The following is a 23,519-nucleotide window of genomic DNA, read 5'->3' as shown; positions in this document are numbered from 1 at the left end:
ACCTTTCCAGCAGTAGCAAAATATTCACCATCAGGAGACCATTCCATCAAATGTATAGATACTGAGGTTCTAAAAAAGAGAGTTAGGCAATTAGCACTTTTAAAATCTGGTGTACTGTATATAAAAATAGTCAAGATGAGATTTTTGTAACATCAAAGTCAGAATCCTCAGAATAAGACTGTTTTTGCTTCCCTAAAAATATAAATAAAATATTTCACCTCCATAACAACATAAATTAATTAAAACTAATCCAACGTTCACTTTGGGAAAAGAAGAATGTACGTAACATGAATACAGTATATCTCCACCTACATGTCCCACCAACATCCTAAATATAACATGTTAAAAGCTGAGCTCATAATCATCCCTGACTAGTCTTTGTCACATAATCTATATGACTGTTAACAGTACATCTTCCACTTGAAAGAGTGGCTGGCAACTTTCACATCTTCCCCCTCCCCATCCTTATCTCAATCTATTAATGAGTAATTCCTATGTATCAACCCTGTCAACTCCTGTCCTGGGGCTATAACTATGAAAATACTTTCATCCTTTTTATACATGATTAACTAGCACAAATTAAAGAATGCTATTATATGGGTTTTGGTTAGTAAAAAATCTACTTTTTAGGGCTCTATATGCAATGGTACCATCAAAAAATAAAGATCTTCATGAAAGGAAACATATTTTAGGAAGCATTTGCTTTTAATTAATGAATATAACAACAGAAATACACACTAACTTGCACTGCCAGACGCACTTCCAATCGTTTAAAACAGGAGGAATTTTATTATCAATTTCTTCCTCCTCTTCCAGAATATCATCTCCTGGAGGAGCCCACAACTGAATGGAATCAGTTGCTGTCAATAATCTATTATCTGAAAATTAGAGAAAGTTATGATGAATAGGCAAATATTATATAGGGAAATACATGCACATGGGCTTCTGTTTAGATCTGTAAACTATTAACATTATGTGAAAAGTAAGCAATATCGCCAATGAAAAACACTTGATATATATCTATATTTTAAAGTCCCTTAGAAGAAAAAAAAGAATCTTCTGGACAACAAAGAGTAGTTCTTAAGGAAGATTTGAGAACAACAAAGTAAAGCTTACTGGCAAAGAGCTATTATTATCAAGCAAGTCAAAAAAACTAACAGCAAATGTATTAATAGAATAACAAACTCCCCAAAACTCTGATATATACCACATAAAATGTCCTCAAAATATAAGGCATAACTATAAATTAATAAAATGTGGTTTTATACATGAAATATAAAAATAATCCTTATTGTGAATATAAAAAGGGACAACAGCTATTATCATTAGAGGTTCCTAATTTTTCAAAATTAAAGATAGTAATTTCCCAATACAAATGATAAAATGAGTTCAAGTTTTTTCGGTCTCTGTTTTATTTCCAACATGTTTCTTAGCAAATACAAGAGGAAAGGGCAGCACACGTTAACTAGGAAACAAATCATAACTGTTTCTTGAAACAAAACACTGAAAGGCAGGGGAAAACACAGAATAGTAAATTAAGCATTGTACAAAGCACTGTATACCAAGAAGGAAAAATTGTATTTGTCAACAAAAAGAAAATATAATATATTGATCATTTTCTTTTTATGGGAGACTATATCACATTATTATCATACATCTAAAACAAATATTTAATTTAAATAATTTTAGATATAATTGCTAAATACCTTGAGGATCCCATGCTAAGTTGTACGTCACAGAACTCAAAAAAAACTGCCCAGTTTTAAGCCACTGGCACTTGAGTTGCTGAAATATGTAGACAAAAAGAAATAAGAAAAAAAAAGATGTTTTTAAAATAATATCCCAAAACACTACCATTTTATCATTTTCTTCAACTTAAGACCTTATGATCTGAAACAAAGATGAAAATATTTCACTATTATTTTCATATACTGTTTTTAATGTAACTTTAACTGGTTCCACTACTATTTATTATACCATATTGAGCTCCTTGCTATGCCCAAACAAAGCAGGTTCTCTCAGGCTTCCTTCCATGCCCATAAATACCTTCTTATATTTAGGATATCCTATTCCTCACGTCTCCATCTGCAAACCCCTATCTTTCCACTATGATTAGCTAACTCATCATCTCTGCTATGAAGCCCTCTCTGACATCCTGGCAGCACCAACACCACTTTTACATTCTGCCATTATAACACTGATCACATGGAATTAGTATTTGTTTATACGTGTGACTCTCCCATTAAATTGCAACTCTTCAAGGGCAGAAACTGTGTCATAACAATTTTTGTTATTTTCAGAGTTTGTAATGGCTGGCACAAAGATGTTAAATAAGTGTTTATTAACACAAAATAAATGCACATTAGGAAGAAATGCAAATTGTCATAATCCCATGGACTCAATGTCTAAAAGAAAACTAGATATATCTCCCCAAAAGTCAACCCATCTGCACTATATTGTATATGTAATCCACAAACTTTATATCTGAATAATTTCTATCCTATTTTCTTAATATTTTCATTCTAAAAGGTGATTTAAAGTTTAAAAGTCAAAAACCTTTGACATGAAATATATTCTCTAAGTAAACAAAAGTTTATATATTTCTTTGTAGTACATAAATATAAAATGTCCTTTTGTGAGAGGACATTTTTGAAAAGCTTTGCAAAGCTATGTTACCTCAGGCAAGCTATATGTTAACTGCTTGGCAAATAATACTTTTTAAACGGTAATGCCCTTTCGTGTTATAGTATTTTAAGAATATTTAACAATTTTTAAATGTATACAAGGTTTCCTGACTACCTCGAGGCAGAATTTTAAAATACAGCTGCATTCCAACAGTCTGGGAGGCCATGACAGGAGGATTGCTTAAGGCCAGGAATTTGAAACCAGCCTGGGCAACATAGCAAGACCCCCACCTCTATAAAAAATTTAAAAATTAGCTAGGCATGGTAGCTCATGCCCGTAGACCCAGCTACTTCAGAGGCTGAAGTGGAAGGATCACTTTAGCCCACAGGTTTGAGGTTACAGTGAGCTATGATCACACCACTGCATTTCAGCCTGGGTTACAGAGCAATACTCTGTCTCTAAAAAAAAATGTGTCGGGGCCAGAGGGGTGGGAAATGTGTGTATGTATCTGCAAAGCCTGCACTTCATTATCCAAAAATAATTTTACATTTTATAATCAGAGAAAATGTTATTTTTAAACCCTACCACTGCTGACCAAACAACAATCACAACAGCATAACACGATTTTAAATACTGTTCAACGAATCTATTTTAGTGTAGTAATTAAATAATTCCTAAAATTATAGACATCCCTAACATCCTTTCCTTTAGTGTTCCTTAGAGTGTAATCTGTGGAGCAAGTATCTTGAAGAAATTTGGGGAATGAAACCTGGAAACCTAAATTTTTAGTATGTGCTCTAGGTGACTCTTAAGTAGTCCAAAATTTGAAATCCATTTCATAATACTATTATAGGGAAAGATTAATATTTTAATTTATACTGTTTTAGGGGAATGTAAAAAGATATATCCAAATACATATATTTAACGAAAAAATTCCAAAACCATTTGTTTTAAGGCATTTCACTTACAAATACACTTTAAAAATTACTTGTAAATATATACTCTGCATTCAGATTTAGCATTTGCAATTTTGATTATTTGTGAGTGATAGTAAAAATTTAATGCATGCAGTACTTTTTAATTCTAACCACATTAGATGTTTTGAACGTTAAGTAAGACAAATATAATAGAGCACCCAGTATGAATCTGAATGGTTCACAATGTGGTATGCTTAACCACTTAGCTGAGCTGGTAAGTGAGCTTTTTAAACTCCTAACTTCTTCATTTGACCAACATTTAGGAATACCTGCTATGTTCCAGATACTTCTTTTTTTTTTTTTTTGAGATGGAGTCTTGCTCTGACGCCCAAGCTGGAGTGCAATGGCACAGTCCAGGCTCACTGCAACTCCACCTCCTGGGTTCAAGCGATTCTCTTGCCTCAGTCTTCTGAGTAGCTGGGACTGTAGGCGTGTGCCACCACACCCAGATAATTTTTGTATTTTTAGTAGACCCAGGATTTCACCATGTTGGCCAGGCTCATCTCAAACGCCTGACCTCGTGTTCCATGCACCTTGGTCTCCTAAAATGTTGGGATTATAGGTGTGAGCCACCACACCTGGCTGTTCCAGACACTGTTCTAAGTACTGGGGATTCATCAGTGAAAAAAAGAAACAAAGTTTCCTACCCTTATGTACCTTTAGATAACATTCTACATAACAAACAATAATAAATAAATGCTGTAAAAAAAATTTTAAATAGCAAATAAGCGGGGGTACAATTTTTTAAAGGGTGGTCAAGGAAAACCTCATTGTCAAGGTATTAGTGAGCAAAGACCTAAAGGATCTATGGGAGCTATCCTTGGAGATATCTGGAGGAATAACATTCCTGACAAAGGAAACAACCAACACAAAGGCTCAAAGAGGGAAGGTTAACTGAGAAACAGTAAAAATGCCAATGTGGCCAGAGTAGAACCAGAGAGGACAAGAACTCAGGAGGTGAGCTCTGAGACGTAGTAAGTGTGGGACTGCGTAGAAGGGAAGTTGTAGTCTACAAAAGGCTTTTGGCTTTTTATCTGAAAGAAGTACGGAGCAGCTGGGCATGGTGGCTCATGCCCATAATCCCAGCACTTTGGGAGGCTGAGGTGGGAGGATTGCTTAGCCCCAGAGTTCAAGACCAGCCTGAGCAACACAGGGAAACCCCATCTCTACAAAAAATTTAAAAAACAGCTGGCCATGGTGGCGTATGCCTGTAGTCCCAGCTACTTGGGAGGCTGAGGTGGGAGGATCACTTGACAGGTTGAGGCTGCAGTGAGCAGTGATCATGCCACTGCACTCCAGCCTAGGGAGAGTGAGACCCTCTCTCAAAAAAAAAAAAAAAAGAGAGAGAGAAATATGGAACCATTACAAACTTTTAAGAAGAGAAATGTCATGACCTGCTCTGTTGAGAATAGAGACTGGGGTTGAAGGCAGCAGGAAACCAAATATCAGATAGAGATTAGTAATCCAGATAAGAAATAAGAGTAGTTCAAACTAGGGTAGATCTCAATTAACACAGGAAATCTCAATTTGCGATATTCTAGAGACTTGGGTTTCTAAAAGCACTAGGGATGTATCCCCAGTGAATGTAAGGATCCTAACATAAAGCACTAGACCAATTTTTCACTGATACTCTAGTCTACGTTCAGCACTAGCTCCTAAGGAGCTTTTATTAACATCAATTGGATTCTAAAGTTAACTAGATTCTAAAAGTATTCTATTATTGGTTAATACTTACACAATTTCTTTTATGAGAATTTATGCCCAAGGGCTCAAATATACAAACAGCATTACCATATGAAGCTGCAATCTAAAAAAGAATAAATATAGCATTAATATCTAGAAAAGGGTAAAATAAAGGTATCTTCCTTTTCATAATAATGTATAAACTGATTATATATAATATAATCTCAATACAGTATTCATGGTTTATTTCCTTCCATAAATATACCTGGAAGTGTACTGGAGTTAAGAGTCTCTCCTCTGTTATCAAAAAATTCAGCAGGCTTTATTTTACATATCAAATACAAGGCTGACCTACTCAAAGAAATCATATTTGGATGGACAGCTGGCAAGATGGCCGAATAGGAACAGCTCTGGTCTGCAGCTCCCAACGAGATGGATGCAGAAAGCGGGTGATTCCTGCATTTCCAGCTGAAGTACCAGGTTCATCTCATTGGGACTGGCTGAACAGCGGGTGCAACCCATGGAAAGTGAGCCGAAACAGGGTGGGGCATTGTCTCACACGAGAAGTGCAAGGGATTGGGGTATTTCCCTTTCCTAGTGAAGGAAAGCTGTGAGAGACTGTACCGGGAGGGACAGAACACTCCGGCCCAGATACTGCGCTTTTCCCACGGTCTTCACAACTGGCAGAACAGGAAATTTTCTCTGGTGCTTGGCTCAGTGGATCCCACACCCACGAAGCCCAGCAAGCTAAGATGCACTGGCTTGAAATTCTCACTGCTATCACAGCAGTCTGAGGTCGACCTGGGATGCTCGAGCTTGGTGGGGGGAGGTGCATCCTCCATTGCTGAGGCTTGAGTAGGTCGTTTTACCCTCACAGTGTAAACAAAGCTGCCAGGAAGTCTGAACTAAGCAGAGCCCACCAACAGCTCCCTGGGACAGAGTCCCTGGGGGAAGGGGTGACTGTGGGTGCAGCTTCAGCAGACTTAAACGTCCCTGCCTGACAGCTCTAAAGAGAGCAGCAGTTCTCCCAGTGCAGCATTCGAGCTCTGATACAGGACAGACTGCCTCCTCAAGTGGGTCCCTGACCCCCCCTGTATCCAGACTGGGAGACACCTCCCAGTAGGGGCCAACAGACACCTCCTACAGGATAGCTCTGCCTAGCATCTCCCAGAGGAAGAAACAGGCAGCAATCTTTGTTGTTCTGCAGCCTCCACTGGTGATACCCAGGCAAACAGGGTCTGGAGTGGACCTCCAGCAAACTTCAGCAGACCTGCAGCAGAGGGGCCCGACTGTTAGAAGGAAAACGAACAAACAGAAAGGAAGACTATCAACATCACCAACATCAAAAAAAAAAAGGTAGATAAATCCATGAAGATGGGGAGAAACCAGTGCAAAAAGGCTGAAAATTCCCAAAACCAAAACACCTCTTCTCCTCCAAAGAATCACAACTCCTCACCAGCAAGGGAACAAAACTGGATGGAGAATGACAAATTGACAGAAGTAGGCTTCAGAAGGTGGGTAATAACAAACTCCTCCGAGCTAAAGGAGCATATTCTAAACCAATACAAGGAAGCTAAGAACCTTCAAAAAAGGTTAGACGAATTGCTAACTAGAATAACCAGCTTAGAGAGGAACATAAATGACCCGATGGAGTGGAAAAACACAGCATGAGAACTTCATGAAACATACACAAGTTATCAATAGCTGAATCGGTCAAGCGGAAGAAAGGGTATCAGAGATTAAAGATCGACTCAATGAAATAAAGCGAGAAGACAAGATTAGAGAATAAAGAGTGAAAAGAAATGAACAAAGCCTTCAAGAAATATGGGACTATGTGAAAAGACAAAATCTACGTTTGATTGGTGTACCTGAAAGTGACAGGGAGAATGGAACCAAGTTGGAAAACACTCTTCAGGATATTATCCAGCAGAGCTTCCCCAACCTAGAAAGACAGGCCAACATTCAAATTGAGGAAATACAGAGAACACCACAAAGATATTCCTCGAGAAGAGCAACCCCAACACACATAATTGTCAGATTAACCAAGGTTGAAATGAAGGAAAAAATGTTAAGGGCAGCCAGAGAAAAGGTCGGGTTACCCACAAAAGGAAGCCCGTCAGACTTACAGCAGATCTCTGGGAAGAAACTCTACACGCCAGAAGACAGTGGGGGCCAATATTCAACATTCTTAAAGAGAAGAATTTTCAACCCGAATTTCATATCCAGCCAAACTAAGTTTCTTAAGCAAAGGAGAAATAAAATCCTTTACAGACAAGCAAATGCTGAGAGATTTTGTCACCACCAAGCCTGCCTTACAAGAGCTCCTGAAGGAAGCACTAAACATGGAAAGGAACAACTGGTACCAGCCACTGCAAAAACATACCAAATTTTAAAGACCATCAATGCTATGAAAAAACTACATCAACCAACAGGCAAAATAATCAGCTAGCATCATAATGACAGGATCAAATTCATACATCACAATACTAACCTTAAATGTAAACGAGCTAAATGCCCCAATTAAAAGACACAGACTAGCAAACTGGATAAAGAGTCAAGATCTATCAGTGTGCTGTATTCAGGAGACCCATCTCACATGCAGAGAAGCATATAGGCTCAAAATAAAGGGATGGAGGAATATTTACCAAGAAAATAGAAACCAAAAAAAAAAGCAGGGATGGCAATCATAGTCTCTGATAAAACAGACTTTAAACCAACAAAGATCAAAAGAGACAAAGAATGGCATTACATAACGGCAAAGGGATCAATTCAACAAGAAGAGCTAACTATCCTAAATATATATGCACCCAATGCAGGGGCACCCAGATTCATAAAGCAAGTTATTAAACACCTACAAAGAGACTTAGACTCCCAAACGATAATAGTGGGAGACTCCACTGTCAATATTAGACAGATCAATAAGACAGAAAATAACAAGGATACCAGGGCTTGAACTCAGCTCTGCACCAAGTAGACCTAATAGACATCGACAGAACTCTCCACACCAAATCAACAGAGTATACATTATTCTCAGCACCACATCACACTTATTCTAAAACTGACCACATAATTGGAAGTAAAACACTCCTCAGCAAATGCAAAAGAATGGAAATCATAACAAAGAGTCTCTCAGACCACAGTGCAATCAAATCAGATCTCAGGATTAAGAAACTTACTCAAAATCTCACAACTACATGGAAACTGAACAACCTGCTCCTGAATGACTACTGGGTACATAACAAAATGAAGGCAGAAATAAAGATGTTCTCTGAAACCAATGACAACAAAGACACAACATACCAGAATCTCTGGGACACATTTAAAGCAGTGTTAGAGGGAAATTTATACCACTAAATGCCCACAAGAGAAAGCAGGAAAGATCTAAAATCGTCACCCTAACATCACAATTAAAAGAACTAGAGAAGCAAGAGCAAACAAATTCAAAAGCTAGCAGAAGACAAGAAATAACTAAGATCAGAGCAGAACTGAAGGAGATAGAGACACAAAAAACCCTTCAAAAAAATCAATGAATCCAGGAACTGGTTTTTGAAAAGATTAACAAAATACAAAATACATAGACTGCTAGACAGACTAATAAACAGAAAAGAATCAAATAGACACATTAAAAAATGATAAAGAGGATATCACCAGCGATCCCACAGAAACACAAACTACCATCAGAGAATATTATAAACACCTCTACACAGATAAACTAGAAAATCTTGAAGAAATGGATAAATTCCTGGACACATACACCCTCCCAAGACTAAACCAGGAAGAAGCTGAATCCCTGAATAGACCAATAACAAGTTCTGAAATTGAGGCAGTAATTAATAGCCTACTAACCAAAAAAAGTCCAGGACCAGACGGATTCACAGCCAAATTCTACCAGAGGTACAAAAAGGAGCTGGTACCATTCCTTCTGAAACTATTCCAAACAATAAAAAAAGAGGGAATCCTCCCTAACTCATTTTATGAGGCCAGCATCATCCTGATACCAAAACCTGGCAAAGACACAACCAGAAAAGAAAATTTTACGCCAATATGGCTGATAAACATTGATGTAAAAATCCTCAATAAAATACTGGCATACCAAATCCAGCAGCACATCAAAAAGCTTGTCCATTACGATCAAGTTGGCTTCATCCCTGGGATGCGAGGCTGGTCCAACATACACAAATCAATAAATGTAATCCATCGCATAAAGAGAACCAATGACAAAACCCACATGATTATCTCAATAGATGCAGAAAAGGCCTTTGACAAAATTCAACAACCCTTCACGCTAAAAACTCTCAATAAACTAGGCATTGATGGAACGTATCTCAAAATAATAAGAGCTATTTATGACAAACCCACAGCCAATATCATACTGAATGGGCAAAAACGGGAAGCATTCCCTTTGCAAACCAGTACAAGACAAGGATGCCCTCTCTCAACACTCCGATTCAACATGATATTGGAAGTTCTGGCCAGGGCAATCAGGCAGGAGAAATAAATAAAGGGTATTCAATAAGGAAAAGAGGAAGTCAAATTGTCTCTGTTTGCAGATGACATGATTGTATATTTAGAAAACCCCATCATCAAATGACGAGTTGATGGGTGCAGCACACCAACAAGGCACAAGTATACATATGTAACAAACCTGCACGTTATGCACATGTACCCTACAACTTACAGTATAATAATAATAAATAAATTAAAAAAAAAAAAAAAAAAAAAGAAAACCCCATCATCTCAGCCCAAAATCTCCTTAAGCTCATAAGCAATAAACATACGAAAAAAAAATGCTCATCATCACTGGGCATTAGAGAAATGCAAATCAAAACCACAATGAGATACCATCTCACACCAGTTAGAATGGTGATCATTAAAAAGTCAGGAAACAACAGATGCTGGAGAGGATGTGGAGAAATAGGAACGCTTCTACACTGTTGGTGGGAGTGTAAATTAGTTCAACCATTGTGGAAGACAGTGTGGCGATTACTCCAGGATCTAGAACCAGAAATACCATTTGACCCAGCAATCCCATTATGGGGTATATACCCAAAGGATTATAAATCATTCTACTGTAAAGACACATGCACATGTATGTTTACTGTGGCTCTATTCACAATAGCAAAGACTTGGAATCTGCCCAAATGCCCATCAATGACAGACTGGATAAAGAAAATGTGGCACATATACACCATGGAATACTATGCAGTCATAAAAAAGGATGAGTTCATGTCCTTTGAAGGGACGTGGATGAAGCTGGAAACCATTTTCTCAGCAAACTAACACACGAACAGAAAAGCAAACACTGTATGTTCTCACTCATAAGTGGGAGTTGAACAATGAGAACACATGGACACTGGGAGGGAAACATCACACACCAGGGCCTGTCAGGGGGTAGGGGGCCTAGAGAAGGGATAGACTTAGGAGAAATACCTAATGTAGATGATGGGTTGATGGGTGCAGCAAACCACCATGGCATGTGTATATCTATGTAACAAACTTACACGTTCTGCACATGTGCCCCAGAACTTAAAAAGTATAATAAAAATATATATATGCACATTTAAAAAATCACATTTTTCATAAGAATTTTATTTTTAATATAAAAACAACTATTAAAAAATACATTTCAAAAGCACACATCTTTGTCAGAAACTTTATAATCCAGTGAAAATAATATAAAACCCATGAGAAAAGCATCAATTAATAACAGGTCTTAAAAATATTTCAAATAAAATGGCCTAATTATACCATCAAACAGAAAATACCAATTGAGACACCATGTAGAGGAAGGAATAGAAAAAACAGGCCAAGAAGAAGTCAGGGAGCCATACACTGCACCTGGGGGAAAGAGCTGAAGAAGACATCTCCAGAGGACTGAAGCAAGAAATTTAGGGACCAGGAGGATTTTGTCCCATGTCACATACCTGATAAGAAAAGACATAAATCCCTCTGTTCCTAGAAACTACCAGAGCCTGTTTTCCAATAATTTCTTGAAGGCTAGTTCCAAGTTCATCCTCCTCTTGGTAAGATGGAATTAACTACAGGGCACAGACCAAAAACCATCCTTTCTGACACCTCTGCACCCCAGTTAACCTTTAAAACTTCATTAGGTATATATTCTTTTAAGGTCTGCCAAAAATATCCCCTGTGATTTTTAAGGCACTGTCATGCCAAAAAGTGATTTTAACTCTTACCTAACATCTAACATTCTTTCCAAGAAAAATCATAATCCACAACAGAAAGCTACTTCAAATAACATGCAAAAAGTGCTGTGAATGATTCCATTCAACATGTCAATGAATGAATGAATGCTTATAACAGACTAATACAAAGTCACGAATGTGAAAGTTATCACCACAAGAACTGGGGGATAAAAGCTAAAGGAAGATGTCAACAAAGACAATAAAGATACTACAATTTTGCCTTATTTACATTAAACCAGCTCAAGAAAAGTAGAAACACAAGTTGCTCTGTTTCCCATGGTATGAATACCAATGTCTTACATACCTTTTTAAAAAATTTTACTCCCAGAGAATGTGTTCATTGCGATTATCACCGGCACTTGAGCTATTTACTAAAATTCACCTCTGACAACTATCATACAACTTTAGGCAGGCTTAAGCTACTTTGCTTGGCCTAGAGAGAAGAGCAACAAAAAACGAGAGAAATCTGACACTCTCCGTGTTTTCTAAAATAAGTGTAAGCAATGCTTGAGGGTGGGGAGTACCTGGGGGGAAAATTAGAAAAGCAAGAAACGAGTATCAGGAAACACCAGGAAATCCAGTGTTCCAATACTAGGTCAAATGTATCACTGAACTGTCAAGTACTGGTACATTTACACAAATATTAAAGCTTGATATGGGCAGTAGGATAGGGCAGGATAAATGGTATAATAAAGTAACCATAATTTACCATTCAGTATAAATTTGTATGATTACTATTTATCAACATGAATATTCTGATTTAACACATCCTTGACCAAATTTGTTACCCAATAAAGAACAATTTCTAGAACACTACAATAGTTTAAACTATTACAATGACTATAGGTAAAAATCTTATTTCTCTGTTCTTGTAGAGACATTCAACTCGGCTACATAAAATTGGCCTTACTGAATTGCTGGAGTATACAGCAAACATGCCATATTGACATGCAACCAACATTTGATGTACATTATGTTTGAAAATTGTGGGAGAGGTACATATGATGAAATTTTAACTATTTCAAAATAAACCGTCTGTTTTAAAGCCTGAATGAACTATAAGACTCTTCACTCAACAAAAAAAGTTTCATTATGCTAACAGATTTTACAAATCTCTTCCTATATGACAAGCATGATATTAGACATTAACAACTTGCAGAATTTCTTAATACAACTTTGATGTTATAGTATGAGGGATATAAGGGGTGCTAGGTAGAGAAGATAAAAGTTTACTTCCCCTTACTGGCTTAATGGCTGCTAGAAGTAGTAACTGGCAGAATGTCAGTATGCACAGGATTGTAAGGCCTACAGATCTTTGAAGACCGTATACATACAGCTGTAGAACAATTGTCAAATTATCAGTTTAATGGCACTTTACAATTTGTATAAACCTATCGCTTTACAACTTCTATTAACAGCCACCCAAGCAATACATAAGAAATTTTAGACAAGCTTTGCATAAAAGGATGAGAATATTCTGAGATTATTAAACACATTTTTAAATGACATTTAGTAAAGAAATTAAATCCCTTACTCTTCCTTGTTGGTTAGAACACTCCACACAGCTGACTTGGATGTTTCCATGCTTAGCACCAGGAATGATCTGTACACATTCAAAGTCATTTGCCAAAATAACAATATCACAGCCTGATCCATATGCCTAAAAAAAAAAAAAAAAGTTTTACAATATATAAGATACATAACTTTTGAAACCTTATTACATAATATTTTATCTTAGATTTTACTGCCATTATAAAGTATACCTTGGGACATTTTCCAAAATAGTTAATATAAGAATATCAATTTCTAAATAAGAACATTAAAAATCACATGAAAAAAAACTGATGACACTCCATGCATTATCACTCAACAACTGTTACTAATAGGAAAAGGGTTCTTCCCGTTCTTAAACATGACATCCTCTGTTCCTGCAGGTCATAAATTATTCTGTTTAGACTTTCTCTCCAAAGTTCATCTCAGTAAACCCTAAAGTATAAAAGCTCCATCTAAAAATACTAAGACATTGAAGACTGCAACTGTGTTCCCAGGGTTCAAACCAGACTTAAGAAACATCAAGATGGAAATCAGGCATGCATTTTCCAACACAATTCCACATGCCTTAAAGAGCTAGTGAAGTAGACATGAACAACAAAGGCAGAATTACATGTACTAAGGCAATGGCTAAACTTAAATGCATCAATGACTCAAATGAATCCATAACGCAGCCTGCCTCCAACATCCACCATCCATCCCCAACATCATCAGGCCTGAGGGAGAAAGGAAACCAACCCAAAGCTGTTTTACCAAAGGTAAAAAAAAAAAAGTCAAATAAAACATAAAATGAACAAATTTATATAGAATATTGGGCAAATATCCCTATATGGTCTGGAAAATAGGCTACAAAACAGAAATTGTTGGGAAAATTCCCATGTCCAACTCTAATAAGTAAAACCACACATTTCTTCCTATTGCAACACTTCTTGCTGTATGCTATTCCTGTTTTGCAACGTTGTGAATTTTATGACATAAGGGTCAGAGAGTGGGGACATTTTTCTTTTTCTTCCCAACTATTTATGATTAAATATTCAAAACAACCTAACAACCCAATTCTCAAAAGAAAAGCGCCATTAAAAGCAAGATAAACATAAAACTTATGAAATGGTATTTTCCTCTGTTTCCACACCCTTAAGCAATGTGGTTATGACCTACAAAATAGAGATATCCAATAGCAGGGCTGACATGTGATGACATCCGAATCAGTGACCCATGCCCTGAAGGGGTCCATATAAGGCTGCTAATGAAAGACGGAAATGAAGACGAAGACCAGACAGGAAGACAACATTACTTCTACTAAAACTTCCAATGTTACCAAAATCCTGCCGTAACCACTATATAAAACATCTTAAACCATGTGTTTATAAAAATCAAAAATTTCACCAAAAGAAAAGCAAAGACAGAATTTTAAGCAAGAAAAATAGAGAAAAATCACTCACAAGAGGAAATGATCACTTACATTCTTACAGACAAGGCAGACTTGGTTATACCATGAATTCGGGAAAGCCAAACTGAAGAATATTGAGTATATGCAGAAGAAATGTTTCAATCACCATGCTAATTTTTAAAGTATAGTATTAAAATAACAAAAATCATCTTACACTTGAGTAGCAATTTCAAAATTTCCAACATGCCTTATATCATTATCTCAGCAAAGTGGATTCATGGAAAAAGCACAGACTTTATCTAGTTTGAAATCACACACACAGTTTTCAATTTTGGTTATGCCATGCTGCGCTATCTTAAGAAAGTTATTTAAGTTCCCTGAGCATTTCCTCATGGTAAAATGAAGCAAATAATACTTGTCTCTTAGGATACTTATGAACAGTAAAATGGAAAATATACACAGTCATTTAAGTAACAGAATAGTGCACCAAGTCTCGAGTCTGGGCTAGTGACTGGGAACACTAAAGTACAAGACATGGTCCCAGTTACTCTAATGGGGAGATGACTAGGTAAATTACTAATGAAAGCTAAATGACAAACTGCCACGACAGAGATAGCCATAAAATACTAGAAGACAGAAGAGGTACTCAACAAGTGTTGTATCATTCTCTCTTTAATCTTTGCAACAAACCTGGAAGGTAGATATTATCATTATATAAAGAAAAATTCAAGTTCATTAATTTGCCCAAGATTACAGTTACTAAATGCAAAGTGTTCAAACTCAGGTCCTTACAATTTTTACATTCTTTTCCCTACATTATATATCAAAAAGACATAAAACATTCCAGATAAATATTACTATACTTTGTTTCTCTAAAGATGGGCCATCCCTAGCAACTGCCACTTAAGATAAATTCACTCTTACAGCTCAGTCACTGAAAAGGCTTTTTACTCTTCCCTAGATAACCATAATTGCCTGATGTTTTCCAGAGGATGTGTACTATACTCCATTTTTCTGATCCGGCAATAGTTCAAATTGGAGGCATCAAAATCACCTAGGAAACTTGTCAAAAACACAGATTGCTCAGTCCCACTCCAGACTTTAAATTAAAATCTGCATGGATAAAACAATTTGGCAATATCTATCAAAATCTTAAATACAATATACCTTTTGATCAAATATTCCCTATTTTACCCTAATAGTCCCTATTTTGCCCTACTTATATACATATATGTATAAAAGTTTGCCAAAATATATGTAGGACATTCAGTGCCTCAGTATTTATAGTAGCAAAAACTGAAAATAATTATACCACTCATCAGTGAGGAGTAGTTAAATAAATTACTGAATTACATTGGAATACTATACAGCTACTAAAGGTTAAGAGGTTGGGTACAGTGGCCCATGCCTGTAATCCCAACACTTTGGGAGGCCAAGGCAGGAGGATCACTTGAGCCCAGGAGTCCACGAATAGCCTGGGACACACAGTGAGACTTCATCTCTATAGAACATCAAAAAATTAGCTTAGCATGGTGTCACATGCCTGCAGTCCCAGCTACCTGGGAAACTGAGGTGAGAGGATCACTTAAGCCCAGGAAGTCAAGGCTGAAATGAGCTATGATTGCACCACTGCACTCCAGCCTGGGTGACTAAGTGAGACCCTGTCTCAAGAAAAGGAAAAAAATAGAAAGTTTAAAGACCACTGGTTTAGAATGGTTTCAACCCCCCTACCAAACTAGTAATTCCCATCAAAATGGAACAACGTATGTCTGGTGCTAGTTTCCTGTTGAACCAGAGTTAGGCAATGCCTACCATTTTATATAATAACCATGATTACTGCTAGAATGGAATCTCTTAAACTATTGCACACTAACAGCTTGAAAAAGTGCACAGGGGCATTTTCCAAAGAGTCTAATGCATAAATAACCCAAGTGTGGAAGAAAAAGGGACTCATATAATCAGTCAGTACTGAATCATGTGTATTCTGTAACTGAGGGCCCATGAGATTTTAATGGCTTTAAGGCATGTTTAATGTCTGTCTGGTTCTCACTATACTGAATGGTTCATCAGAGCAAGGACCTCACCTTGTCCTTGTTTACCACTGTAGTTCCAACACCTAGCACATAAGCAGCTCTCAATAAATAGCTGTGTAATAAATTATTAAGTCTTTCTAACCGAATGTCTGGCTCCAGAAGTCTAAGCACTTAGAAACTTAGTCAAAGAACATGGAGTTGAAACACTGACACTGTCTTGTTGCTAACAATTTGGCCAACCTATCCTCATAAGCTTAAGAAAAGAGGGAGAGATTTTGACTGATTTTTCAGCTAACAGTATCAACAAATGTAGAAGTTCTACTAGAAGAGAATCTACCTAAGCCTTCCTTATAATTTACCATTTACTGAATACCTACTATGATCAAGCTGTTTTGCTAGGATCTTTACAAAAATTATCATTATCTTCACAGGCCTGCTTTTGAAGACGGAGAAACTGAAGCCCAGAAAGGATAAGTAATTTCCCCTAGTTCACAGAATGAGGATTCATTTGCTTCACAGTAAAGTTCCTGCTGTTTCCACTGCACTGCCCTACCTCTAGTCCATGAAGATCTTGTTGGTGCTAGAAGGAGTATGTTCATCTTTGTAATCCCAATTAATTTACCACATCATGGAGCAGAGAATAAGCATTCTGTAAAGACCAACAGTTTATACAAAAGCGATAATTTACTCAAAAGATTCCCATTCTCTCAATTTTAGACAGATCAAAAGTGATTTTGTTCCATTCTTTTTCAGAATCCAGTATTACCAGAGGAAGAATGTATAGTGCAGGAGGAAAAGAGGGTGCTCGTTAAGACTATAAGTAAATACTAAATTGACCCCACAGAGTATGGATGTGGGCTCCTTTGTGTTAGATAAATGAAATACTTCTGACTAAGCTAAGTTAGTAAAGTTAGTAAACTAACTTCTTCACATGTGGGAGACAGGTCACAGGATTATTATAGGGAGGCAAGGAAAAGGACAGCAAGCCTGTTCTGGAGAAATGGAATCGCTTGACTGGATTATCCCTCCTTGGATTCTTTGTAGAGCTGACCTATGCCAGAGCACAATATACCAGTGTCCTGCTCTTCAAACAGTACTGACCTATAAAACACTTTATCTAGAAATCAAGGATATGGTTCAGTCCCTACCCACAGAGAAGGCCCAAGAAAAGAGGAAGGGTCTTAGAAAAACTATTTTCCTTCCATTCATGTGGGAGGATTTGTTTTATAAAAGTACTAAACGGATGATAATGATTAGCTGATATTAGTAATTCATAACTAAGAGATAATTCTGTAGCATAAGCTGTTACATCCAAAATAAAACTTTAAAAATATTAACCCTCACTTGTTATAATCCTATTCTTAGAGACCAAATCCATCCTACTAGGAAAGAGAAAAGTATTCTCTGCTTTGAACATTGAAACTAAAAGTTTTCAACCTGAAGTCTAATAGACGTAGTCATAGATGGCCTCAGTAGGTCTCTGAACTCCTAAAAATTGTATTTAAAGTTGTGTGAATGTGTTTCTTTTCTTTGCTGTGGTATTATTACCACAATAAAGATATTGCTGCTTTCTTTAGAGCAGGGGCCCCCAATTCCTACCACCAGTCCACGGCCTATGAGGAACTGGGCCTCAAAGTAGGAGGTGAGCAGTGAGTGAGTGAGCATTACTGCCTGAGCTCCACCTTCTGTCAGATCAGTGGTGGCATTAGACTTTCATAGGAACGCAAGCCCTATTACAAACTGCACATGCTAGGGACCTAGGTTGCATGCTCCTTATAAGAATCTAGTGATAAACATAATGTGCTTGAATCACCCCGAAACCATCCCTCTCCCTCACCACTCGCTGTAGAAAAACTGTCTTCCACAAAACCAGTCCTTGGTGCCAAAAAGGTTGGAGACCGCTGCTCTAGAGGGTTTAATGTCCTCACGAACAATGCAAACTTTGGGATCACTGACAACTACTGACAGATGCGTCTAAATTTAAAAGACAAAAAAAGCACTGATAAGGATTATTAGACATGTTAAGAGGATTTTTAAAATGCAGTATGAAGAGGCATAACACACTCACTCAGTCTTCTCTAACTTTAGTTTTATATATAATTGTCTTAACTACATTATTTTCAGAAAAGAAAACTAATACTCTAATCCCACAAACACTTCTAATTTCTCAAATTTCCTTTATGTCTCAGATAAATTGAAGTGGAGAGTAACAAAATGAAAACTTTTAAAAACCTTAAACAAACATGACCACATTTCCTATGAAACTACAGCATACAATAGATTAATTACATTGGCATTCACTATAGAATAGTTGGATGTTTTAATATCCTGGAAGTTACAGGGTCAAAGCTTGAGATCATTGATAACTACTGGTATGTGTCTAAACTTCAAAAACCAAAAAAAAAAAAAAAAAAAACCCCTGATAAATGAAGGTGTATTAAGCATGTTGACAGGTTTAACGAAGTACTATAATCTTACCAAGAATACTATAGCAAGAGTGTTACTATTAAACTCCCACCTCTCCCTGGGAGTGAGTTTTGATCACTGTAAATATGTCTACTTTTCTACAGAAGAAGGCACATCTTATTAAGAGTTAGAAAACCTATTCAACATAGTGTTGGAAGTTCTGGCTAGGGCAATCAGGCAAGAGAAAGAAATCAAGGGTATTTAGTTAGGAAAAGAAGAAGTCAAACTGTCCCTGTTTGCAGATGACATGATTGTATATTTGGAAAACCCCATCATCTCAGCCCAAAATCTCCTCAAGCTGACAAGCAAATTCAGCAAAGTCTCAGGATACAAAATCAGTGTGTAAAAATCAGAAGCATTCTTATACACCAATAACAGACAAACAGAGAGCCAAATCATGAATGGACTCCCATTCACAATTACTTCAAAGAGAATAAAATACCTAGGAATCCAACTTACAAGGCATGTGAAGGACCTCTTCAAGGAGAACTACAAACCACTGCTCAATGAAATAAAAGAGGACACAAACAAATGGAAGAACATTCCATGCTCATGGATAGCAAGAATCAGTATCGTGAAAATGGCCATACTGCACAAGGTAATTTATAGATTCAATGCCATCCCCATTAAGCTACCAATGACTTTCTTCACAGAATTGGAAAAAACTACTTTAAAGTTCATATGGGACCGAAAAAGAGCCCACATTGCCAAGACAATCCTAAGTCAAAATAACAAAGCTGGAGGCATCACGATACCTGAATTCAAACTATACTACAAGGCTACAGTAACCAAAACAGCATGGTACTGGTACCAAAACAGAGATATAGACCAATGGAACAGAACAGAATCCTCAGAAATAATACCACACATCTACAACCATCTGATCTTTGACAAACCTGACAAAAACAAGAAATGGGGAAAGGATTCCCTATTTAATAAATGGTGCTGGGAAAACTTGCTAGCCATAAGTAGAAAGTTGAAACTGGATCCCTTCCTTACTCCTTATACGAAAATTAATTCAAGATGGATTAGAGACTTAAATGTTAGACCTAAAACCATAAAAACCCTAGAAGAAAACCTAGGCAATACCTAGGCATTGGCAAGGACTTCATGTCTAAAACACCAAAAGCAATGGCAACAAAAGCCAAAACTGACAAATGGGATCTAATTAAATTAAAGAGCTTCTGCACAGCAAAAGAAACTACCATCAGAGTGGATAGGCAACCTACAGAATGGGAGAAAATTTTTGCAATCTACTCATCTGACAAAGGGCTAATACCCAGAACCTACAAAGAACTCAAACAAATTTACAAGGAAAAAGCAAACAACCCCAGCAAAAAGTGGGCAAAGGATATGAACAGACACGTCTCAAAAGAAGACATTTATGCAGCCAACAGACACATGAAAAAATGCTCATCATCACTAGCCATCAGAGAAATGCAAATCAAAACTACAATGAGATACCATCTCATACCAGTTAGAATGGCGATCATTAAAAAGTCAGGAAACAACAGGTGCTGGAGAGGATGTGGAGAAATAGGAACACTTTTACACTGTTGATGGGACTGTAAACTAGTTCAACCATTATGGAAAACAGTGTGGCGATTCCTCAAGGATTTAGAACTAGAAATACCATTTGACCTAGCCATCCCATTACCGGGTATATACCCAAAGAATTATAAATCATGCTGCTATAAAGACACATGCACACATATGTTTACTGCAGCACTATTCACAATAGCAAAGACTTGGAACCAACCCAAATGTCCATCAATGACAGACTGGATTAAGAAAATGTGGCACATATACACCATGGAATACTATGCAGCCATAAAAAAGGATGAGTTCGTATCCTTTGTAGGGACATGGATGCAGCTGGAAACCATCATTCTCAGCAAACTATCACAAGAACAGAAAACCAAACCCGCATGTTCTCTCACTCACAGATGGGAATTGAACAATGAGATCACCTGGACACAGGAAGGGGAACATCACACACCGGGGCCTGTTGTGGGGTAGGGGGAGCAGGGACGGATAGCATTAGGAGATATACCTAATGTAAATGACGAGTTAATGGGTGCAGCACACCAACATGGCACAGGTATACAAATGTAACAAACCTGCACGTTGTGCACATGTACCCTAGAACATAAAGTATAAAAAAAAAGAGAGAGAGAAAAATAATTACAAGAAGGAGATACCATTTATTAAAAACCTACTGGGTGAAGGATATTATACTATTTTCATTCTATATTCCTAATCTTTCTTTCAAGACTGCAACAGTCCTAGAAGTTGGTTACTAATCCCACTTTATTATTTTTGAAAATGGAATTTCACAGGATTTAATCAAATTTCTAAGTCACAAGGTAAATACATGACTATAATTCAAACTTAGCCCTCTTTACTGTTTTTTCCACTTCACTAATGACATTTTTCTATTGTTTTGTCTTCTGTTGCTCAAATTTTTTGCTCTTTATTGGTTAATTACATTTCAATTCTTCACTTCTGCTGTATCTTTGCTCATAAACAAAAAAACTAATAAGAAGACACGGTTGTCTGGGCTTTGACGGTTACTTGGTTGCACCAAGAGATCTTACAGAAAGAGTCTTAAGAGGCCAATGTTGACATACGAAAAATCTTACAACCAAGAGGACAAAACCCAGATTAACAAAGATTTCCCAGAAAACACCCGTTCCTTCTCTCCATTTTAGTCACCTAACTAAAATCCTAGCTCTTTATGATACTCTCAGAATTATTAATTTCTAAAAGGACAAATAGGTTTCCTTATTAAATACATTCCTGATTAAGCAAGAAATTTCACAAGTCACATATCCATTGAAATCATGTACAAGGTAAATAAGGCACATAAAATGTTTAATTTTAATGTTTTCAGTAACAAGATTTTCTTTTTCATAGAGGAAATAACACATATACTAAATTTTAAAATTAAATAAGAAAATGAAGTCATCTTCTCATCCTGTTCACCCTTCTTACCCCACCCCTTCTCATTCCCAGGAAGCAATTACTTAATAATTACCTATGAACCCTTCCTGAAATATTCAATATATAAAAGTATATCTTTTATAAATCTTCTTTTAACATAAATGGGATCATGCTATACACAATTCTGCCACTTCTTTTCCACTTAGTTAACAATGCATCTTGAAGAACTTTCTACATCAGCACAGAGGAAATTACTTCATTCTTCTTAATAGTTGCACAGTATTAATATTTCATGTTGTGGCTTTGCCATAATTTTGGTTGTTTCCAGTCTTTTACTATTTCAAACAATGCTTCGATGAACATGTATGCATAGATGATATATGTGTATGTGTCCAAGAATCCCTACAGGATAAATTCTAAGATATAATATGCTGGATCAGTGATTAAAATTAATTGCAACTGCAAATTGTCTTCCAAAAAGATTACAGCCCAAAGGTGTATAAAAGTACCTATTTCTCCAGTTACTCACTAACCCCAGTCATTATCAAATGTTTTAATCTTTCCATTCCAACAAAACCTGACATCTCCCTGTTCTAATATGTATTTTTATTAGAAGATAAGCATCTTTTCATATATTCATCAGCCATTTATATTTCTTTCTCTGTAAACTGACTATTCATATTATTGGTCCATTTGTCTTTCTGCAATTTTTCACACCTACAAACCCTTACCATTATTAACTCCCACCCACCACCAGGCACCGCCAATTCCAAGATAAATAAAACTCCTACCATTGAGATATAAGTTCACACTACAGTAAGAAAAGCAGGGAAGGGGTAGCATTTGAGTAAGTTCTTTTGTCCACATGATTGAGAACACACTTTACTGATATGATTCAGTTATTCTAACTGCCCAAAGTCCACTCGAGAGTGCTGAATAAGCAAAATAAACACATGAAAAAGGAACTAAACAGCATGAAGAAAGCTTAGAGCAAAAAAGTTTAACATAAGTCAATGATGAGTACGGAAATGTTGGAAATAACCTAATAACAACTGCTTGTGTGGTAATCAAAGGGACTGTTCCTCTTAGAAACAACTTGTATCAGAAAAAGCAAAATTAACAAAATTTACACAAGTAGCAGTAGAAAAAAGCAAAGCTGTGGGTGGTATGTTGAGGGAAACATAAGACAGAGCTTGACTACAAATATGTAAAAACAAAAATCTATGGCCAGCAAAAAAACAACAGAAGAAAACTTAAGAAAACATTCTAAGTGTTTATGAGTAAGTGGTAAAAGGCAAAATGATTTCAAATTTCTTCCTAACTACTCCAAAACAGCAACTGGCCTGAAAGAAAGAACTTTCTTTATAAAAATAAAATTTTAAATTTAGACTTTAAAAAGAGCAATTTAATGTTACTAAAAAAAAACTCGCCAATTTTGATAATTTACTAATAGATGGAACTATAACAAACTTCTAAGTACTAAGCTAAAGAGAAACATACTTTTGGTCCAAACTAAGTCTATTTACATGCCTCTGATAAAGAAGAAAAATGTGGTTTTTTGTTTACTGGTGGTAGTAATATCTGAAAGGAAAATGAGACCTTGAAAAGCAAAATACGCAATAATTATTTGCTCTAATTAACCATTATA

The 23,519-nt window shown here is 36.6% G+C and overlaps 1 protein-coding gene across 6 annotated transcripts in view; it reads right to left on the bottom strand.

Moving 5' to 3' along the window:
• DMXL2 (Dmx like 2) overlaps positions 1–23,519 on the bottom strand; it is a 174,068-nt gene that overhangs the window by 122,056 nt on the left and 28,493 nt on the right. For all 6 annotated transcript variants that reach the window (XR_004181290.1, XR_004181291.1, XM_031661417.1 and 3 more), the window contains exons 2-6: positions 13,023–13,148; positions 5,338–5,409; positions 1,707–1,785; positions 743–878; positions 3–69 (exon numbers count right to left, since the gene is read on the bottom strand). Coding sequence is in view for 4 of the 6 variants with exons in the window: in XM_031661417.1 (XP_031517277.1) it covers positions 3–69; positions 743–878; positions 1,707–1,785; positions 5,338–5,409; positions 13,023–13,148 (480 nt within the window). In the remaining 2 variants the exon portion in view is untranslated. The remainder of the gene's footprint in view (positions 1–2; positions 70–742; positions 879–1,706; positions 1,786–5,337; positions 5,410–13,022; positions 13,149–23,519) is intronic.

The sequence above is a fragment of the Papio anubis genome, unplaced genomic scaffold (assembly GCF_008728515.1).
Source record: "Papio anubis isolate 15944 unplaced genomic scaffold, Panubis1.0 scaffold147, whole genome shotgun sequence".
Taxonomy (NCBI): domain Eukaryota; kingdom Metazoa; phylum Chordata; class Mammalia; order Primates; family Cercopithecidae; genus Papio; species Papio anubis.
This window is presented reverse-complemented; position numbering and strand designations above follow the sequence as displayed.